We start from the raw sequence: 21,617 nt of genomic DNA on the forward strand, positions 1-21,617 counted from the left end.
ATAACATATAATCACCTATAGGTGAAGCAAATAAGATCATGTAAATCATTTGAATATAGTTGCCGCCTTATACATTTTGATTACGTAGAGATTGAAATGCAAATTAAAAAAAAAAGAAAATATTATGTTAATAAAAAACGTTAATGGAACAAAAAACCTTTAAATCATGTCTCACGTGCAATTAAAAGAGATATAAATATAAATATGCTTAATTGGAGAGGAAAATTTACATAAATTGGATGAAAATTTTAAAACATTTTAATTGGATTGTGATGCAAAGGACATATTTGCGCTCACGAAATTACTCATTTACACTGAAAAAAAAAAGAAGTAAACATTTAAAAAAAACTTTCCCGGTTGGTTTGATTTTTAGCAGGTAATTTCCTTTTCTTTTGAAATTTGCACAAACCGACTTTAATTTGTGTTGTTCTTTTTACTGGATATTTGCACCGGCAGAAATTATCCAATTCTGCGTCGAAGAGAAAACTTAACCGACTAATTAATATTGGAAAATTTGTTAAATTGGTCCCTAATATTTATCAAAACTACTTTTTAGTCCCTAATATATAAAATCATCCAAAATTATCCCTCATATTTAAATTGTGATCCAATTTGGTCATAATGCTCATTTTTGCTCATTTCTCCGGCTAAAAATAACACGTCTCTCTCACGTGATCATATTTTTAGGCGTAAAACTGGAAAACACATTTCATTACCTGATGAAAGTAAAAGGATAGGAGGCCACTTGACTTTATCAACAGGCAAAACATCTCTAGCAGGAAATTGAGAATGGAGCCGACGACGAGGGTGGAGAAAATGAAATCCAATTCATTAAGGCCAAAATTAGGACGAGATGCCATGTCCCCAAGCCGTCACACTCTAGAGCTTTGTCGTCGTCATCATCATCACTAACATTTCCAAGTTATGCTGTTAATTAAGGGATGCAATTTAAGGTTTCTTAACAAAGTCAAGTGGTCCCCTATTCTTTTACTTTCAACCGGTAATGCAATGTGTTTTTCGATTTTGCCCCTAAAAATATGATCACGTGAGAGAGGCGTGCTATTTTTAGCCGGAGAAATGAGCAAAAACGAGCATTAGGACCAAATTGGATTACAATTTAAATGTGAGGGATAATTTTGGCTGATTTTATATATTAGGGACTAAAAAAGTGTTTTAGGTAAATGTTAGGGACCAATTTGACAAATTTCCCATTAATATTTAATGCAGATAAAATCGTCCGCTCTATTTTTCCTTTTCCCTTTACCCTTTTCTCTCCGGTACTGAATCCGGCTACCCGTTTCCATATCGTTCCTTTCTTCTCCGTAAGCCGCCGGTCTCCGTCCCCAAATCCTCTAAACAGTTCTCTCTTCCTTTGCCCTCTTCTTCAACCCCCGTCCCCAAATTTAAGCGCTGCAGTTTCAGTCATCGGATTACTGCTCCTACAATCAGTCTCGGGTCTGCCGCCGTCACTTTGTGTTGCGGGTACTCCACAATTTTCAGCCTTTTTTACTTCTGTTGCCTTGGTTTTTGGCTTTCACAGCTGAAAACTAAGGATCAATTTTAGAGAGTAATGTCTATGTATTGAGATTTATAGTGTTTATAGAATTAGAGTTGGGAAAATGTTGCACGTTATAAGGCGTGATTCAAATCGGAATATGATTGTTATGGATTAAAAGTGTTTTTTTTTCTTTTCGTTCTTTAAAAAAATCATTGCTATTTCGGCGCAAAGCCCCTTCTCCCTCCTCCGTCTGTATTGTTTCTCCAATGCTTTCACCTGTGAATGACTCATGGAAGTGATAGAGTTTATTGACTAGATGATAATTATGTTTGTTGGGTGTATGCTGACTAAATTGGCATATGGGTCTTGTCTCATGAATAGCGCTTTTTGGAAGGTGCGTTTTATGGCCATTAATTTTGTTTTATTTGTTCTTGTGTATCAGATTGGGTACTGTTAGATTGTTGCGGTATTTCGTGGAGAAAAATCTGAGATTGTAATTGCCAAATTGACTCACTGAGACTTGCGGTAGTCTCACTGATTCTAACCATGGTATGTTAACTGTGTATGTTTGATAGTTTTTTATGACAGGCATTCAAGATAAATGTTGCTTATTAGTACCTCTTTTTTTTTTTTTTTTTTTTTTTTCATTTTCTTTGGAAGCAGGGGAATGGTGGACCTATTGACCTGGACAAGTCAACCGCAACATTAGACCCTGAAAAAACCACTGGTGGGGGTCTAGTTGCTCCGGGAAAAGATAGAGTAGTATTTAGACCTTCAGAGAGGAAATCACTTTTAGGTAAGTTACCATTTGAGTTGTGGTCAGAGCCTAGTGGCTTTGATTCCTTTCATAATTCACCATGTCTGTTCATGAAATATTGTTGCATTTGCAAATGAAGATTCATTCTCTTGTTCCTTATACCAACTTCATTTTGACCGTTAAAATAGGGTTGGATGTGCTCGCTAATGCTAAAAGATCAGGGTCGGATGTGGATGTTGGATTCAAGATGCCAAGGGAAAGAGTTGCTTCTGTAGTGGCATCTCTAGATGAAGATGAGGAAAGGTCTACTTCCTCAGGGATCGACGAAGGAGAAAATGATGCAAAAGAAGTTCATCGGAATTTAAAAACTAGGCATTATCGTGAATCTTCCACCAGCAAGACATCAAAGAGAGGTGACTCTTCATTGTCTACTTCTGCAATTTAACGCAATTGCTTTTCTTAACCTTTTTTAGTGCAGAAAGAGTTTGAGCTGAACCTTGTAAAATGGACTGAACTTGGGAGAGACAGCAAAATTACATAGGAGAACATGAATTTGTTAGACATCAGAATCATCTTTTGATTTTGTATTCTGTTTTCTGTTTTGTTTCCTTTTTAGTATCTTTTTTAAGATGCTGTCATATAAATTTGCAGAAAGTACTGTAACTGAAGGAGCACATATTCATGACTCATCCTCAAGGCATCATTCAGATGAGTACACTCAGGTATTCATCATTTTAGTTTTGCAGCAACCATGTATTTTGTAAATTGTGAAGTAATTGTGCTTCTTGACTTGGCTTTCCAACTTTCTAGAATAGTTGTCTTACTGGGAATTTCTGTTTTCACTGTAGTAATGCTCTTCTCCTATTAGTCTTCATTTAGATTGCTAATAGTAAAAATTGTTGAACAAGAAAGAAAAACAAATATGCAAGAGAAAAAAAGAGTTCTGAGCATTTAGTTTATAAGGTTAGAGTAGTGAAACTGGATTTAGCAGCTGTAAATTGACAAAATTTTGTTATGTAAATAGATGTCTATTATCAAAATAGGGAACTCATTTGTTTGTTTTCTATACAAAGTAAATAAATGCTTGACTGATGCATGTGGTGAATTTTCAATATGAAGTTGGTGACAAGGGGAAGAAAGTATTAAGAAGAGAATCTATAAAGCACACAGGACCTTAGTATTTTGAGAACAGCGAAAACTTCCATGGTCTATCATACTTGCTTTGCTGTTCTAGCGTGAGCTTTTGTTGTGTAAAAACCGAAGAGGTCATTTTTTTTTTTCAATAAATTTGTTTATCTTATCTTGCTTGTCTTAGAGTTGGCTTTAGAGTGTTGTGAATATTTGAGAAAGTTGTTGGAGGTTTAGATATTTAGAGGGATTCTAGATTTCTTGACATATGAAATAGAGATCCAAATTGAAAATTGAAAGGGCTGTTGAGAGAATAGTACTCTGCTAGGATGGAGAATTCATGTCAAATTCAAATTTGACTTCTTTATTGCTGATATGTTTCTATTTGGAGGTACATAACTTCTAATGTGGCTTCCTGGCTCATTCGTTAAAGCTTATTATGTTCATATCAGTCAACTGTTCATGAATTCTTTGGCGTATTGGATTCTTATAGGTTTACAATGGAGCTATCACTTTTCTTTAGAATTAGCAACCTGGTGATATAGATGTTTCCTTCGTTGTTATTAGCTATACACGAAACTTTAGTTGCATGACCTTAGACTCATCTGAGCTGTAACATTGTCATGTCATTGAATCCTTTTTGCTGGCTCTTGTGCATCCCTGAGCTGAGTTTGTGACAAAATGTGAAGTGCAGTATGCCAGTCTATGCCTTCTATCTGCATACTTTCTCTCTCTCTCGTGCAGTTTAGAAGATACATTCTGACATCTTGGGGACATGGGATATTTGAAAAAAAAAAAATAGCAATTGCAAATTTTTTTTTAATGTTAGTCTACCTGTGACTAAGAGAATGTGTTTCAGTCTGAAGAAAGATGGGTGCTTAACTCTTGTTTGTTTTCTTGTTGTTTCATTGGTTTCTATTATTTTTAGAGCAGCAGCATTTGGTGGTGCATATACTGTTGTATGCACCATTACTTTGGCAGTGGGGTTAATGACTTTGCCTATTTTCATTTTAATTTAAGGTTCTGGAAGCATCTTCTGGAAGTTTCCGGTTACCGACTCCACGTCATGATTTGCATGACTCTGGTAGGAGAAGCAGCAAAGTGAGGGAGGAATATAGGGGCAGAAGCAGGGAGGCGAGGAGATACAGTACTGAGTGGGAAGGGGGCAGTCATAGAGAGTCGCCACGTCATCATGGAAGTGATTATACTGATGGATATGGAAGAAAAAGAAGTAGATATGAAGGTCCTATAAGGACACCTGGTATGTAGTTGATCTCTTATGCTCCTGGTATGCAGTCATAGAATTGCTTGTAGTAGTTTAAGTACCTTTGACTAGAAAGGAGTTCCTTCTATGGGTGTTAGTCTCTGCTAACTGATGGTGTTCCTTTGATACTTTTATTCTCTGTTTGCACCATATATTCAAAAAAGGTTTCTTTTTCTCTGATTGAGTTAATTATTCGCAGTCAATTCTCTATTCTTTTGAAAATATCCACAAGAATATTTATATTTCCAGTGGCGCTATTTTAATTATGTTTGTGATCTTACAGTCAGATCTGAATGGGATGATGGTAAATGGGAATGGGAGGATACACCTCGTCGGGACAGTCGCTCTAGTAGACGTCATCAACCTTCCCCTTCCCCAATGTTTGTTGGCGCCTCTCCTGATGCACGCCTTGCTTCACCATGGTTGGGGGGACACACTCCTACTGGTAGGCTAAAGAAAATCTTTTGTGTCTTTGTAGTGGCTAGATTTTGAATTTTGTAAATGTATATCAAGTCACCTGTAGATTTTGTGTAATTCTTGCATGATCCTCAGCTTCACCATGGGACAGCGTAGCTCCTTCACCCACTCCTATACGGGCTTCTGGGTCATCGGTTGCATCTTCAAGTTCTCGAAATAGTGGAAGGTCCAAATCCCTTACCTATTCTTCCAAGAGTTCGCGCTTCTTTGAGGTATTTGATATTGTTATGATCTGGTAATTTTTTCCTTCGAAAATTGTCTAGAAGATTTACATCTTTTCGTCAATTTTCTGTAAATAGTTGCTTTTCAAATAATCCTTAATAGTCTATTGAAATAGTTTGTTTCTCCTGCTTTCATTGTTTCCAGGATGCCGTCTAGAAGATTTACATCTTTTCGTCAATTTTCTGTAAATAGTTGCTTTTCAAATAATCCTTAATAGTCTATTGAAATAGTTTGTTTCTCCTGCTTTCATTGTTTCCAGGATGCGCAAGTTGACACCAATCATTCAACTGATGATAACGATCAAGAGATCACTGAAAGCATGCGATTAGAGATGGAGTACAATTCCGACCGTGCCTGGTAATTTCATCCAAAATTATCATAAGGATTTGTCAAGTAGATTTTTTTGGGGAGATTTTCTTAAAGTAAGCCCCATGAAGCAGGGGTTAATTGCCTTTCCTCCATAATGGAAGTAAATGTGTGGTGTATAGCCATTCAAAAGGTTTTCAATCATCAAGGGCAGTACGAATATGAGTAACTATGATTTTGTCCCCTACCACCTAAAAAGATCGTGCTACACTGAGCACCATAAGAGTTGATAACTTTTCATGGATTAGGATACACAAGAATTAGCAATGAGGCTGTAGTTAGGAGCTGAAGGTAGGGAAATCCATGCAGTGATTTGGTAGGAAAAAGAAGAGATCATAAAGGAACTGAAGGATTAAATCTCCAGTAATTGCTAGACATCAAAGGGAATTTTACCCCTTCTGCTAGGTAACGAAGAATTACTGGTAGACTCTGACCATTGGTAAAGACAAATGGCAGCAGTAGACTAAAGTTTATAAAAGGCTTTGAGATGCTTTATGATCCCAGGCTTTGATTCAGCACCATTGGGAGACAAGGAGCCCATTTGGGGGTTACTCTGAGTCTTAAAAGTGTTTTTATTCAAGTTTATTTAAGTAGTTAATTAACTTTTACTCTTACTGAGTTTCTTTGAATTTTCAGATTTAGGGGTATCTTACTAATATTACTTTTTCAAGAATCTGGTTTTTCAGTTACTGTCTTAGAGTCAATGAATGCTTTCTGATTTCAAATAATTTTAGTATGAGAGATGGATTGTAGGAGGTGGTGTGATTCCTAATCATTATGGGATTTGGTTTAGGAGCCTATTAAAATTGCACTTCTCTATGGAGAAAAGAATGGAGTTTCATCTTTGTATAAAACTCCTGCTGATGTATTGTCTTTTCTGAGGGTTGTGTGGTACTCATACAACCTAGCCTTGGGAATAGCACCTAAATGTTTCTAGGAGTGATTCCTATAATTTCTGATTTGTCCTTTTTTTACTATCTTCAATTTCACGCTGTTGTTCCTTTAGATCTCTTGTCTGATTTTGTTAAACTTCTCTTCCTGCATTCCTTCCGCTTATATTTTGGTTTTTGTTTCAAAACCTTTTGTCTATTACCAATGGCCTACCAGTAATCTTGGTGGTGTCATTTCCTCACCTATTTTGGGATACTCTTCAAGTGGGGATAAACCATCGACATACTGAAGTACCTATCATGATTAAAATCCCAGGTACGAAAATTGATGAACTAGCTGGTACCAAAATTTATTCAACTCGAGAGTTTTAATTGACCTACTCCACCTTCTGATCAGGCCTTTTGGACTCTAAAAAGTTTTAAGTTTACTTGGTTGGATGAACAAATAACATTTAGAAATTGCATAGAAAGAGAAAAAGAGATGTGGTTATGTGTTGTATGTGGTATTTCTGAGGGATATAAGTTATTGTTGTCTCTCTCTGTCATTTGCTTTAGAATGCAAGAGAAAAGGAGGTGCTCAGATAGTTGTTATAGTTGCTCCAACTTCAAGTATACTTTTCTCTCATGCAGCTATTTCGATTGCTAAAAACTTTTAGCGAGAATTCCTAGGAGAAACTCTAAATTGAACAGGTATATTGTTTTTCCAGCAGAATGTAGAAATATATATTTAGGTGATGTTGTGTTGCTATCGTTTGGCATTAGCTCTGTCAGATGAGACATTTTGGAGTTTTGGCATTAGTTTTGGTTATTAGCTAAATAAGATGATATCTAAAGAATAGTGTAGGTACCCCTTTCATGTTAAAGTGTTGCACAGCCCCAGGGATTAGACATGTATCTCTGTTGTAACTAATTGCTGCTACTATCAGATCTTTTCATTTCCTAATCCAGGTATTCAATATTTTGTGTTACTTGTAGTGAGAATCAACTGAAACAGAGCATGGGTGTTTGTGTGGGTGTATTTGAAGATAGAGGGCTAATGTAGCCTATCTTAAATGTCAGGAATAGGATGTTGATTTCTTTGTGCTTGTGCAGTGCTTTCTTCTTTTTATAATTATGGTTAATATGATCATTGGTCAGGTATGATAGAGAGGAAGGAGGTGCAGCTTTTGATGGTGATAGCTCCTCAATTTTCCTTGGTGACGAGGCTTCTTTCCAGAAAAAAGAGGCAGAGTTGGCCAAACGACTGGTAAATCTCCAGCATCTTAATATGCATCTGCAGATATTAATAGCAATCTTATGGGCATATGCATGATGTTGGTGCTCGCAAGTGCTTTTGACTGAGACAAATGATATGTATATAGATTGTGCTCTTTTTAGAGTGTTACATCTGTAGATAAAAGGACTTGAAAAGTTGGCTATGGTTTCATACTTAAAACGTGGATGGTAACATCATGTACATTTAAATTGACAAGAAATTTTGTGCATGCGTCCTTGCAGCATCTGGTAAAATGACACTTTGCTGCAGTAGTTTTTCACCCTGAGCAGCATGTGATCAAATTTGGTGTGGTTTTGGAAGAATACTGCATAAAAAAGCAACAGGAAAATCCAATAAAATGATAATTGTCGAGTTTGTCCAATCAAAGGACTTCATGTAACATCTTGTAATATATCTGCTTGTGACTTAGTGCACTGGTCTATATAGGATCACTGGGAGATTTATTTTAAAGTGCATTGTGGGATGAAGCACATATACTGATTTTATGACATATAAGTAGCAAAACTGATTTTATGGCTCTGATATACTTCCAGATAGTAATTTAAGTTCTGCACAATTTGGATTAACTCATTTTCCTTAAGCCATCTGTATAACTGTAATATACTTCCAGACAGTAATTTAAGTTCTGCACCATTTGGATTTACTCATTCTCCTTAAGCTATCTGTACACTAATCTTTTGAGATTCCATTGGTGACAATGCTGACAATTTTGTGTTGTAGAACATCTATGTGTCAAATGTAGGACAAGTTAATTGCAAAAGGACATTTGCATTTGTTCCTTCACTTCTTTGAGATTCTTTTGGTAACAATTTTTGTGCTAAGCATTTGCTTATTCACTTCTTTGAAATCACCAGGTGAAGTAACTAAAATGAAACATTTGCGTTATCTTTAAATATTCTCACCTAAAATTGTTCATTTGAACAGTTTATTCATTCAGTCTGACTTAATTGTTCTTTCATTCTGCTTATTTGAATGAAGTAAACACAAAAAATTTCATCTAACTATTTCTTTAGTGCTGGTTTGATTGTTATTGTTTAAATAAATCATATTAACTGTGTTAATGATCCTTTTCCTAGTGAGTAGTGAGGGAACAGATTTTGTATTCATACTAGGCCTTGGATGTCAAATAGATGGAGTAGACCTGGAAACATCATATTCGATGTCTATGACGTCTGTGTGATCTTATGGTTTTGTTTGCTCACTTAATTTTTTGTGAAGACATTTTTATCAATTATTTGTGTGTGATCTTTCCTCTCCAAAGGCCTATTGTTATTTTAATCTGGGTAGCTTAATTGCAACATAGTCATGTAGCACCTGTTCTATTTTTAAGGTATCTACTGTATTAGTATACATATATTATGAATGTTGATTGTCATTTTACTTTTCTGTTGTAGGTTCGAAGAGATGGAACCATGATGACACTTGCTCAGAGCAAAAAGTTATCTCAGCGTGCTGCAGATAACGCTCAATGGGAGGACCGACAACTTTTGAGATCAGGAGCTGTTAGAAGTACAGAAGTGCAGACTGAATTTGATGACGAGGAAGAACGAAAAGTTATTCTTTTAGTTCATGGTATGATATTTTAGTACTATGCCACCTTATTGTGTAGCTAATGGAACTAAATGGACTTGATTAACTCGATTTTTTTGCTTTATCTATAATTTTGGCATTTCCTTTCACAGACACAAAGCCCCCTTTTCTTGATGGGAGGATTGTCTTCACAAAGCAGGCTGAGCCTATAATGCCAATAAAAGACCCAACATCAGATATGGCTATAATATCACGCAAAGGATCAGCCCTAGTACGTGAAATTCATGAAAAGCAAAGCATGAATAAATCACGCCAACGTTTTTGGGAACTTGCTGGTTCAAAACTTGGGGATATCCTTGGTGTTGAAAAGTCATCTGAACAGGTATGACTTTCTAATAATCGCGTGCAAGTCAATTGAAGGTCTTTATCTGACAAGTGACTAGCAAAAGATGTGGTTTTAATTTTCTTGGTTGAATCCACCACTAGATTGATGCAGATACAGCTGTAGTAGGAGAAGAGGGTGAAGTTGATTTCAAGGAAGATGCCAGGTTCGCACAGCACTTGAAAAAAGGGGAAGCAGTGAGTGACTTTGCAAAGTCCAAAACACTGGCACAACAAAGGCAGTATTTGCCTATTTTCTCCATAAGGGATGAATTACTTCAGGTCTAATCTCTGTCCTTGTATCTGTTTGATTTTTTCAAGGAGTGTCATGAGATGTGTTACGGTACATGTCCACGGTATCATGATAGGAGCTCCATGACATCGTAAGTTTGGTGATGCTAATGTTTCATAGATTATGAGAATAGGTCTTCTTATTGTCTAAAATAAAGGACTAAGTGGTATCATGTTTAGAAATTGCAGTCGGGTTTATTTAGGTCTATGAGTTTCTCTCCCCTGTTTCTGCTGAAATGAAAATACTCTTCCTATCTATATAATTTTTCTCTTAAAATTGAGGATCTGCAGTTTGGGTTTTTAAGAGCTTGGGAAATTACTTTAATTGAGACCTGATGATTTTCGGAGCACTTAAGAGCTGTTTTGGGGGAGGGTTGGGCGTTCTTGAACATTTCTACATATTGAAGCTTTCATGATCCAGTGATGGTCACCTTTTGGTGGATACAGCTACTCTCTGCAAGCCAATATGACATTAATCCTTCATTTTTGATGTAGAATCACATGTACACTACACCATTTGTTTAGTGGACTCTTATACTGCAAAACTTTCTCACTATTAGCAACCTTCTATGCAACTCCACTTGTTTGTCCTAGCGCTTTTCTCCTCTAATCAACTGCTGCCTCTTTTTCGTCTAGGTCATCCGTGAAAACCAGGTGGTGGTGGTGGTTGGAGAAACTGGTTCTGGAAAGACAACACAACTGACCCAGGTTTGTTCAAACTGATATCACTCACCATTATTACCTTACATTTGCTAGACTTCTGCTTGTGATTGGAGTGTTATTTATCTAAACTTTTTGTTCATTGTCTGCAGTATCTGCATGAAGATGGATATACAATAAATGGAATTGTTGGCTGCACCCAGCCCAGACGTGTAGCGGCTATGAGCGTGGCAAAACGAGTCAGTGAGGAGATGGAAACTGAGCTTGGTGATAGAGTTGGATATGCAATTCGTTTCGAAGATGTAACTGGGCCAAACACTGTTATTAAGGTAATTTTGTTATCAATTTGGGCATTTCTTAGCCCAAATGTATAGTGTTATTGCTCCTTGATTGCTTGTTATGGTACTCGTGATAGTATGATGTAAAACAACAGAAATTTATGGACTTAATCTCCAAGTGGGAAGTAGTTGGGGAATTGTGCATTTTGTTCTTTTCCAGTTTGTCATTTTTGCCTTTTGGACCGGTGCATTGGCAAAGCTGCTATGCTATTTGCTTTTGGATATGGCTGTGTAGTTTTTTTTTTTTTTTTTGGTGTGTGTGTGCCTTTTAAATATCTATTTGCCAAATTATGAGGTCTAATTTTTTATATGATGCAGTACATGACTGATGGTGTGCTTCTCCGGGAGACACTGAAGGATTCTGACCTTGACAAATACCGGTATGGTTAATGCGTAGATGGTGATACTTAAGATTTCTATAGTTCTTCAACCATGCATGTGCCGCCAGTTTTGGTGAGCAGAATGGTATCATTTACCTGCTTCATTCTTGATTTTACAGTGTTGTTGTAATGGATGAAGCGCATGAGCGATCACTAAGTACTGACGTACTTTTTGGGATCCTTAAGAAAGTTGTTGCAAGACGTCGTGATTTTAAACTTATTGTGACATCAGCCACTCTTAATGCTCAAAAGTTCTCAAATTTCTTCGGGAGGTAATTTTAATTTGTACCAACTAGGTTCTAATCATTTTCATTTTTGCTACTCTCTCTCTCTAACATGATCATTCTTTTTGTGTTGTTGCAGTGTTCCAATATTCTGCATTCCTGGAAGGACATTTCCTGTCCAAACATTGTACAGTAAATCTCCGTGTGAAGATTATGTTGAGGCTGCAGTTAAGCAGGCTATGACCATCCATATTACAAGTGCACCTGGTGACATACTCATCTTTATGACTGGTCAAGATGAGATTGAGGCGACCTGTTATGCCCTTTCAGAACGTATGGAACAGCTCGTCTCTTCAACGAAGCAAGTCCCCAAGCTCTTAATTCTTCCGATATACTCGCAGCTGCCAGCTGACTTGCAAGCAAAAATCTTTGAGAAAGCTGAAGATGGAGCACGAAAATGTATTGTTGCCACGAATATTGCAGAGACCTCTCTGACAGTGGATGGGATTTTTTATGTCATAGACACGGGCTATGGTAAAATGAAGGTATACAACCCTCGGATGGGTATGGATGCTCTCCAAGTCTTCCCTGTTAGCCGTGCTGCTGCTGATCAGCGTGCTGGACGTGCTGGTAGAACTGGGCCTGGCACTTGTTATCGACTGTATACAGAGAGTGCATACCAAAACGAGATGTTGCCAAGTCCTGTGCCAGAAATTCAGAGGACCAATCTAGGCAACGTGGTGTTGTTGCTCAAGTCTCTCAAAATCGAGAACTTGTTGGATTTTGATTTTATGGACCCTCCTCCCCAAGACAATATTCTTAACTCCATGTACCAATTATGGGTTTTAGGTGCACTTGATAATGTGGGGAACCTTACTGACCTTGGATGGAAGATGGTGGAGTTCCCACTAGACCCTCCCCTCGCAAAAATGTTGCTTATTGGTGAACAACTTGAATGTATAAATGAGGTTCTGACAATTGTCTCAATGCTTTCTGTGCCATCTGTCTTCTTTAGGCCCAAGGACAGGGCAGAGGAGAGTGATGCTGCCAGGGAGAAGTTCTTTGTGCCGGAATCAGACCACCTTACTCTTCTTAATGTTTACCAGCAGTGGAAAGCAAATCAATATCGAGGTGATTGGTGCAATGATCACTTTTTGCATGTCAAGGGGTTACGCAAAGCTAGAGAGGTGAGGTCCCAGTTGCTGGACATTCTCAAGACACTGAAAATTCCTCTCACTTCTTGTGGTCCTGATTGGGACATTGTCCGAAAGGCCATTTGTTCTGCGTATTTCCATAATGCCGCCAGGCTAAAGGGAGTTGGGGAGTATGTCAATTGTAGGAATGGAATGCCATGCCACCTGCATCCAAGTAGTGCCCTATATGGTTTGGGTTACACTCCTGATCATGTGGTTTATCATGAGTTAATTTTGACCACAAAGGAGTACATGCAATGTGTGACAGCAGTGGAGCCTCAGTGGTTGGCTGAGTTGGGACCTATGTTTTTCTCCGTCAAGGATTCTGATACATCACTTTTGGAACATAAAAAAAGACAGAAGGAAGAGAAAACTGTCATGGAGGAAGAGATGGAGAAGTTACGTCGGGTCCAAGCGGAGTTGGAAAGAGAGAACAAGGAGAAAGAGAGGAAAAAGAGGGCTAAGGAACAGCAGCAAGTTTCAATGCCAGGACTGAAACAAGGTTCTTCTACTTATCTCAGGCCTAAGAGGCTTGGTTTGTAAATGTAACTTGTAAATGTGCTTGATATATAGTTGTTTGACGTGGTTTCATTGATTTTAAAGAAACTTCGTCTATTTCTGCCTCTGTAGTACTCAGCTGCAGGATGAATTACTCTCTGGTGGCTGTAATGTCTAGGCATCTACAACTAGTTGCTTGATGCCATGTTTTTTTTTCCCCCTGTTTGCCACCAAATTATCATTTTGCTGATTTTTTCCAACTATTTAAATATTTGAGGGATTAGCCATTATTGGTTCCATTTAAAGGGTTAATTTTTAGTGGATTAGTGGAAAAAGCTCTGGCTATATTTTCTGGAAGTCCCTGTATTAGGTCTCAATTTCTCCTCTACTCTAGTTCCCCGCTGGCTGCTGCTCATACGTAGAGTTTGCGTTATCGTGTTCCATTTGTTCAAGAAATTCTTCTCCAATTACTTTGTATTCTGGGAAGAAAATGATGCTCCTTCATTGTTTCAGAACAATGATTTAGAGTTGTAGGCTAACTGGTTTAGCAAAACTCGCTTGAACTTTTTCCATTCTTTCACCAATATTGACGAACATCTAGATCTCTCAATAATTCCAACATGATTGCTACCAAAAAAAAAAAAAAAATGTCATGAAGATGTTTTGCTGACCGAACCTTTGCATGCTATTTGGAGCGGAAGTTTTGTATTTTTGTTGTTAAATACAGAAACCTTAACCTCATTGCAATAATAGGAAACTTCCATACCATTTATCTAGTAAAGAAATCAGTACAAGTTAAACAGAATTTTCAAAATTTGCAATAAGTGGTCCATGCGAACTTAATTTTAGTGTATCAATGAGCAATATCAAGTAGTAAAAGGAACAAGAGTTAGTTTTTTGGAAAAATGAGTTGGATTTGAAAAATGTGTAAACGCAAGAGGGATAATAAATATTGAGATAGTACGTCATGCATGCTAATCGGGTGTCTATTAGGTGGCAGTGAAAAAATCATTTTTCATCTTAAACATATGATTCTCTACCTTGTTTTCTGATTTGTATTAGTTTAAATTATAGTTACATCTCCAGCTATTGGACATGTTACATGGAGTAGTTTGCTATAAAATCAAGAACTAAACTGTGTATTGAATGAGTTAAATCCTTTGTTACACTCTTAGTGTTATGCTCTGTTACACCATGTATCAACATTATGCGTGTTCTCAATTATCTATCAAACCATTAATAGATATTAGTGCGTGGAAACATATCACCTTTGTATATAGTGTAATAGGAATATAACTCCAAATATATGTTGAAGGAAGAAGTTGATTTGCTTAGCTATTTATCTTGGCCCTAGAGGTTGAGAATGTGTACGAAGAAATAGGGATGGCAATGGATATGATAAATTCGATACCTGTGAGTAGTCGGCCTCATAGTTAATCAAATAAGATGGCTGATGGATATACCGTTAGGGTTTGGTATTGATGAGAGGTAATTGACAGATAATCTAATAAAGTTTAGTAAGAGAACTCTAAAAACTCGAAACCTGACGTTCATAGATACACACAAACATATAATATTCTTAATAAAATGTTGAATTTCTCTCATATAGGTTGTATGACTCTACCAAAGTTTAAAATTGAACATGTTTGTGTTGATTTAACATTATGCATGTATTAATTTTAGTTTGATAATAGTCAATTACTTTTTTTCTGAATTGTTCAAATTAGTGGGTAGAAGTTATCCAATGAATAATCCGAACTCGGAAGCGAGAGGGTTTGATAATGAAACTTAAAATCCACAGAGTTACCCGAAAAAATTTGGTAAAAAACTTAGATATACGAGTAGGGTTTTGACAAGAAGGATTTTTTATGGTACTTGACCCGCTACCATCCTACCAGGGGAGAAATACTCCAATGCTATTGGTACTATCACATTATTAACTCACTAACGCCTCCCTCACCCAATAGTCTGTTTCCAAGATTGAGAGGGCGATTGAGGTTACGGCTGCCGACATGCTAATAATGTGACAACCTTGGTGGAATCTGTTCCCGGAGACAGATCTTTAACCAAATTTTTGTTAAAAAAAAAAAAAAGAAAATTTCCCATCTGGTAAGATTCGGATTTCCAGTTCCAGACTGGAATGTTTAACTTCTTCAATGATCAAGCATTTATAGAAATGGAAATAATTTCAAGAATCTAATTCTACATATTAGTTTGCAGAAATAAATGCCACATACATCAGTCTAGCAAAACTATATCAAGACCAACAACATTCTCGCTCTACAATTTGGCTTTCTCTGTTAGCACTTAGCTCTAGCAAATCATTGTCACAGAAATTTTCTCCAGATTTACCAATCAAACGCTTTTCCACCCATTTAAAACATCAAAAGGTGTGATATTAACAGCTTTCAGGAAACATATTGAATTCAATTGGGAACAGCAGCAACTAAATTTTGGATTTATCAGAAGACGTTGGTGCCTTTTCACCTACTGTAGAACTTTCAGCAACTTTAGAACTTGCTGATTCTTCAGCTTCAACGAGTTTGCGGAGTCTCTCTTGCAGAACTCGAACTCTGTCCTCAGTTCTTCTGAGCTTTCTCCATCTGTAGGCAAACCAGAGTCCAAATCCACCATACACAACAATATAAGAACCCCATACATAAGGGTAGGTTTCTGCATTTTCTTTGATTCTGCGATATTGTTGCTGAATCGCTCCCATCCAGCCAACATCAGCTTGGTTTGTTGCTGCTTGTTGGTTATCTCCTGAATGTTGATGCTCTTCCTCCTTTCCCTGTGTAGCCATTATCTACAGAGTGGCCAGCTGGCGATGAATAAAATTACCAATATATCACAATGTGCCAGACCTCCTTGCAGCTGCAATAAAAGGGAAGCCACTAGTTAAATCAATTACTGTATCATAAATTTTTATAGACAGTGCTGCGCAAATTGAAAGCAAAATTAGCTGACTTTGCATATGCAATAACGCTTGAACAATTTCCAACAAACCAATTCAGTTAAAATACTTGGCCAACTTCAAGCATCATACAAATAGGCACCAAGAATAATTACCAAGGAAATACTATTTTAAATTCCAAGAGTGCAAGCTAAATTTGAAAGAAGTTAATTAGTTGCTATCTTCAACTTTATCTCAGAAAGATAGAAGGGAAAAGTAAAAGAAGACAGGAGCAGATTCACAATATGCATAAAAAGATGAAAATTAGAGAAGATGGACGAAGAAGAGGGACTGGAGGACAAGCAGCCAAAGAGAGCATCTTCAGTAGTTTTTGATTCAAGACAGGAGTTTGAACATTTCTCCATTTCCGCTTAAGTCAAGATGATGCAGTTCAATTATTCAAAATAGCTCTTCTTTTTTTTTTTTGGGTGCTGCAGTGGAGGACTATAGGTCCACTGCATGATGTGGGTATGCCACCCAAATTACATCAGCTAACAGGATTTGCTTAAGATGAGTAGAAGGTTCTGGACATACTTGTAGACCTAGCTGACTATTAAGACTTTGCTTAGCTAACCAATCAGCAGCCATGTTCGTTTCTCTCCTGCAATGCTCCATCTTACACTCCCACACTCGGTTCATCCAGCGTCTGATTGATTCACCTACCAATTGTATCCCAACTTGTGAGTCCAACACCAGAGTAATCTTTTTGTATCCCATATTCCATGCCATGGAGTGTCCGTAGTTCATCCCCCAAAGTTCTGCCACCGAATTGCTTTTTTATCCAGATTAACCATAAAGCCTGATAAATAACAGTCTTATTCATCCCTAATCACTCCACCCGTTCCGGCATTTCCTGTGAAGAGGTCCCATCAACATCTCTTCACCTATCCAATTTGAGGTTTTCTCCATCCCACAAGACAAGTTTGTTAGGGTAGCTTCCCCGCTGATTTCACCAAGGCACAGTAGCGCTTTATACGGTTGCCAATCAATGCATAGAACTAGTATAAATAGCTAGCTACATCAAAGGCTCAACAAAAATAACTAAATGAATTAACAGCAGCATTTTTGAAAACACAAAACTTCAAAATACTTCCAGGCATGCTCCAAAAAAAGAAAAAAACTACCGGGCATTTAAGAGGAACAGAAGCTGATCTATACTGCACAGATTTTGCGCAACACACAAAATGCTATACTAAACCATTTTTTACTACTGGTGTCCAAGACATCAAATTTTACTGTTACAACTATAAGATCAGTACCTATTGAACAAAAAGCTGGAAAAAAAAAAAAGCAAAGGCACTGCTCCTATCATCCTACAGTGACCAATCACAAAGTTTGTAAACTACAGTGACAAAAGTTAGCCACTTATGACTCCCAAATGGGACTTCCACAAAAGTCCGAGCAAATTCATCCAGTATCACAAAAACCTTCTCCACCTACAGATCTCTAGCTTCCAACGGTACCTTTTGATCAAAAACTGCAACAAAATTTACACCATGAGTATTACTGGTACCATCCTACCACAAAAAATGATAAAGGTTGTAAACTACTACTACAAAAATAGCCACTTACGACCCTGCAATACACTTCTGCAGAAATACAAGCAAATTCCTCCGGTAAGCTTTTCTCCACTAGAGCTCTCTGGCCTTAACTTACCATCAAGCATTCAACTTCCAAATTAACTTTTAACCTTCTCTACTTAATGTAGCAAAATACTGGTCACAGATGGCCTCCCTTCTCGCACCACAAACACCTTGATCCGATTTTCCTCCTAGTCCTCGTCATTCAAGAAGGGAGCAGTTCCACTGCTCTCTCACATTAGATACAACCACCTTGATCATGCTTAGTAATTCTAAAAGAAAATGATACAGCTCCAAGCTCATCAATCTATTAATTCATATATTTACCTCCCAACGCAATCTTATGCTCTTAATTTGTTTGATAAATGGCGAAAATATTAATCATTTTACTTCCATATCACAACGCAATATTTTTATGTCATGTAAGAATATCACATCACAATCGAAATTATCAAAATATCCAAAATCAAGATATTCATAAAAAATACATTAATGAACCCCAAAAAAAAAAGCCAAGCAACTAAAAAAACTATACAAAATAGTTCATAATCAAGGGAAATGAAATTCAGCTTTCAGGGCCCAAATCAATTACATTCAGAATTCCGAGGAAAAAGAAAAGCCCGAAAGGCTATGAAACAAGAACAAGGGTTGAGAATGAAATTTACCGGAAGGAAGATCCCCAAATTGGCCTGGCCGTTCTGCTCTTCTTGCTGGTGTATAAGAAAGAATAGAGGGTTCTGCGAAGGGTTTTACGATTTTAACTATGGCGTTAGGATTTAAGGTTGTCGTCGAAGTCCTTGAAGGTTTACCTTAATTCGTTTTCTACCCCCAATTTTAAATTTTCTTATCAAGTTACCTCTTTCAATTAATCTCTGGATTAATATTGACAAAAAAATTATTTTTTATCTTTTAGTATTTTCTATTTTATTGTGTACAGAAGAATGGGAGGCAGATGGGCGTGTCCCTGAGAATGCAAAAAACTCAATTGCCATCTCGAAAAAAATTTTAAGATTATTACTTGTATTATGAAGTTAAGAATTTTTTACCAAAGAAAAAAACTTCGATATTAAATTAGTGTCATCGCACGTTCTACTTTTGTTGCCCAAAAATTTCAAAAAAATTATTTACAATCATAAGTTTTTGCGTTGAAAAAAATTAATTTGATATAATGTTCTTATTTCTCAAATCTGGGACAACGGTTCTCAAGACCCAACTTAATTGATAAGAATAAATGGTTAAATGACCGTAAAATCTCTAGTTAGCCTAGATAATTAAGGACCTTTTTTGAGGTAAATGTAAGCTAATTATAGATATATAAAATAATTTGAATTGTCAAAAAAAAAGGGTTAAGTCGCAAGAAAATATGGATGCTATGAAAATATAACCATTTTCCATGATTGGAATAGTATATCATGAGACGTAAGTTTGTACTACATCCAAAAGAATGAAAAATGACTAAACGCACTTGGGTCAAAAAATCTGCTTGCTTGACTAGAAGGGTTCTTGCTAAAATGAATAATTTGAAGCCAATTAAAACTTATTTATTCATAAAATTTATTAACTGTCTAATTAGTATCTTGTAATTGTTCGGTCTCATATTCTCTTTTTTGGTACTGGATAAAATTTGTGTTTTTGTCATTTCAGGAATTTTCAGGGATGTTCTTATAATTTATTTCTATTTTTTACATTCATACACGAGATTATAATTTTCAGGGATGGCCTTTAGTAAGTATTCTCAGTAGGCCATCAACAGTTAGCAAGAGCTAATTAGCCTCGACGAAAGGATTCCTCTAGCTGTTAGAAATACGGTCGATGGAGATGAGGCTTTCAGTTTGACAAAAGCATCATGAAGTTCATATTATACACATTAGCTAGGCAAAACCGCAAAAGTTGATACGTACAATGTGATCGTGATGGTTGTGAAGAGTCGACTTCCGGATGATTGAACCGAAGCGAAGCGAAGGGATTCACCTATCAAATCTGCACAAAGAGCGCGGGGCTTTGTCCCTCGGTCCCACTCCAACGATCAGGTCAGTTCGAGTATCCAATTGCAAAATAAAAGCAAGGGTCTTAGTCTTTCTAGTATGTGTGTGAGTGAGAGTTTATATGTGTGTGTGGAAGGGTAATTATAGTAGACAATATGGTGAGAAGAATGATAAAGCTCGAGTTCTCATGGGCTTTAGATTTACAGTGTCAGATTTAGACCTAATGGAAGGGACATAACAATGGTCATGTCACTGTCATATCATTCTGTCATGTACAAGTCAGCCTTTTCAGTGGTACGTCAGATGTCAGATAGGAGGCCGAACGAGGTGAAGCCACGTCGGAGAGATTGAGGCCGGCCCAGGGGGCGAGGCAACGAGCCGAGGTGGCACGGGACTCGCAGAGGTCACCTCGCTCTGTCGCGAAACCGAGGAGGGACGAGGTGAACGCCCTCGGGTTCCAAGTTGATTTAGTTTGCCTTTGGTCACTTGGCTGGGGTGTTGTTGCATGCAGGTGGGTTCTTGTTGATGTTGCTGGCTGGTGATTCAGTTGTTTCTGTTGCTGTGCCAGGAGTGGCTTCAGGCGTAGAGGATGTAGAAGGGCTCAAAGAGATGGTGGTGTCAACCTGAGTCTGTGTTGGTACGTAAAGATCTATATGAATGTTCTTGATAGTCTAATGAAAAGATGAAAAAGTGCAGGAAGCCACTGCATAGGAAAAAGTGCAGCGCACCATTTGATCTGTGGCAACCTTTGGCTTTGATAACCAAGTAGTCACTCAGGGGTAAAATTGGTACTTAAGGATGTATTATTGGTCAGTATGCAATCCACAAACAAATTCTAGCCACAAATGTCTCCAACGGGCACCGCTTCACTCTTTGCAGAGGCAGGCGAAATTACAGTAGTATTACCCACCTATTAAAGGTGTTGATAGGGGACGAAATCAACTGTTCCTAACTTCATTCCTGCCTTTATATTTCTCAGGGATGTAACCACCAGTTCCATGGTACTTTGACATGGTATTGTCAGCTTTTCTTTTAGTTCTTTTCCATATCCAAGTTTTTGCAAGCATTTTTCCAAGTCCACCTTGTATCACGGAAAAATTCTATGGCCCCAGAAACTCTCGTGTGTTTTTCTTCTCTATGTCCAAGTTTTTGAAAGCTCTCATGTCTATTGTGAATATCTCAGCCACCTTAACTAAGAAAACATCTCGGCTAGCCTGGACCAAAAGGATACTTCGGTCCAATTGCCCCTCACCAAGAATTCATCTCGGGATGGCTTATTTACCTGAGGTATCAAAAGTTTCGACTCGTCGCTACGACGTGACTGGTGATTGATATGATTGATGTGACAATCAACCACTCTATGATTCAGTCCTACTATTGATATCGCTACCATGTCTTATCAAAAGTTTCGACTCGTCACTATGATGTGACTGGTGATTGATATGATTGATGTGACAATCAACCACTCTATGATTTAGTCCTACTATTGATATCGCTATCATGTCTTATCCTACGAGATTAAACTAACAGTACATCTTATCATCCTACTACCTATCTTTTCTAATATAAATACCAGCACCTTATTCACTTGAAAAGATAGGTAACTTAAATCACTCAATATAACTCCTGACAACTTCTAACTTAAGCATCGGAGTGAAACTAGGGCTCATAGCCCGAGCCACTTCTTGTTTTGCATGTGAGCTTATCTAGCGGTGACCTCAACTCA

The 21,617-nt window shown here is 37.4% G+C and overlaps 1 protein-coding gene and 2 long non-coding RNA genes across 4 annotated transcripts; 1 reads left to right on the plus strand and 2 right to left on the minus strand.

The window, feature by feature from the left end:
* The first annotated feature begins 1,264 nt into the window (after positions 1 to 1,264).
* LOC113708502 (pre-mRNA-splicing factor ATP-dependent RNA helicase DEAH7-like) lies at positions 1,265 to 13,672 on the plus strand. Of its 2 annotated transcripts, none has more exons than XM_027230960.2 (18): positions 1,265 to 1,482; positions 1,941 to 2,047; positions 2,162 to 2,294; positions 2,444 to 2,668; positions 2,907 to 2,977; positions 4,404 to 4,644; positions 4,931 to 5,092; positions 5,200 to 5,336; positions 5,606 to 5,703; positions 7,740 to 7,848; positions 9,273 to 9,450; positions 9,561 to 9,790; positions 9,895 to 10,071; positions 10,717 to 10,788; positions 10,893 to 11,069; positions 11,397 to 11,458; positions 11,578 to 11,730; positions 11,822 to 13,672. In XM_027230960.2, exons 2-18 carry the CDS (start codon positions 2,045 to 2,047, stop codon positions 13,416 to 13,418), a joined length of 3,825 nt encoding a protein of 1,274 aa, XP_027086761.2. In that variant the 5' UTR covers positions 1,265 to 1,482; positions 1,941 to 2,044; the 3' UTR covers positions 13,419 to 13,672. The 2 variants fall into 2 exon arrangements, with proteins under 2 accessions (XP_027086761.2, XP_027086760.2); XM_027230959.2 differs by having other exon boundaries at positions 1,341 to 1,482; positions 2,159 to 2,294; positions 11,822 to 13,660.
* A 1,844-nt stretch (positions 13,673 to 15,516) lies between these two features.
* On the minus strand, positions 15,517 to 18,738 carry LOC113707957 (uncharacterized). The gene is made up of 2 exons (XR_003452384.2): positions 18,572 to 18,738; positions 15,517 to 16,247 (listed from the first exon to the last, which is right to left on the minus strand). It is a non-coding gene; the product is annotated as an uncharacterized lncRNA (long non-coding RNA).
* On the minus strand, positions 17,457 to 18,563 carry LOC140014398 (uncharacterized). The gene is made up of 2 exons (XR_011821171.1): positions 17,899 to 18,563; positions 17,457 to 17,803 (listed from the first exon to the last, which is right to left on the minus strand). It is a non-coding gene; the product is annotated as an uncharacterized lncRNA (long non-coding RNA).
* Positions 18,739 to 21,617: the final 2,879 nt, after the last annotated feature.

Source organism: Coffea arabica, chromosome 9c (genome assembly GCF_036785885.1).
Source record: "Coffea arabica cultivar ET-39 chromosome 9c, Coffea Arabica ET-39 HiFi, whole genome shotgun sequence".
Classification (NCBI taxonomy): domain Eukaryota; kingdom Viridiplantae; phylum Streptophyta; class Magnoliopsida; order Gentianales; family Rubiaceae; genus Coffea; species Coffea arabica.

Coding starts and splice junctions, on each gene's coding strand:
- LOC113708502 (XM_027230959.2), top strand. Junction 2,295..2,443: donor AGAGAGGAAATCACTTTTAG/GTAAGTTACCAT, acceptor CCGTTAAAATAG/GGTTGGATGTGCTCGCTAAT. Junction 10,072..10,716: donor TAAGGGATGAATTACTTCAG/GTCTAATCTCTG, acceptor TTTTTCGTCTAG/GTCATCCGTGAAAACCAGGT.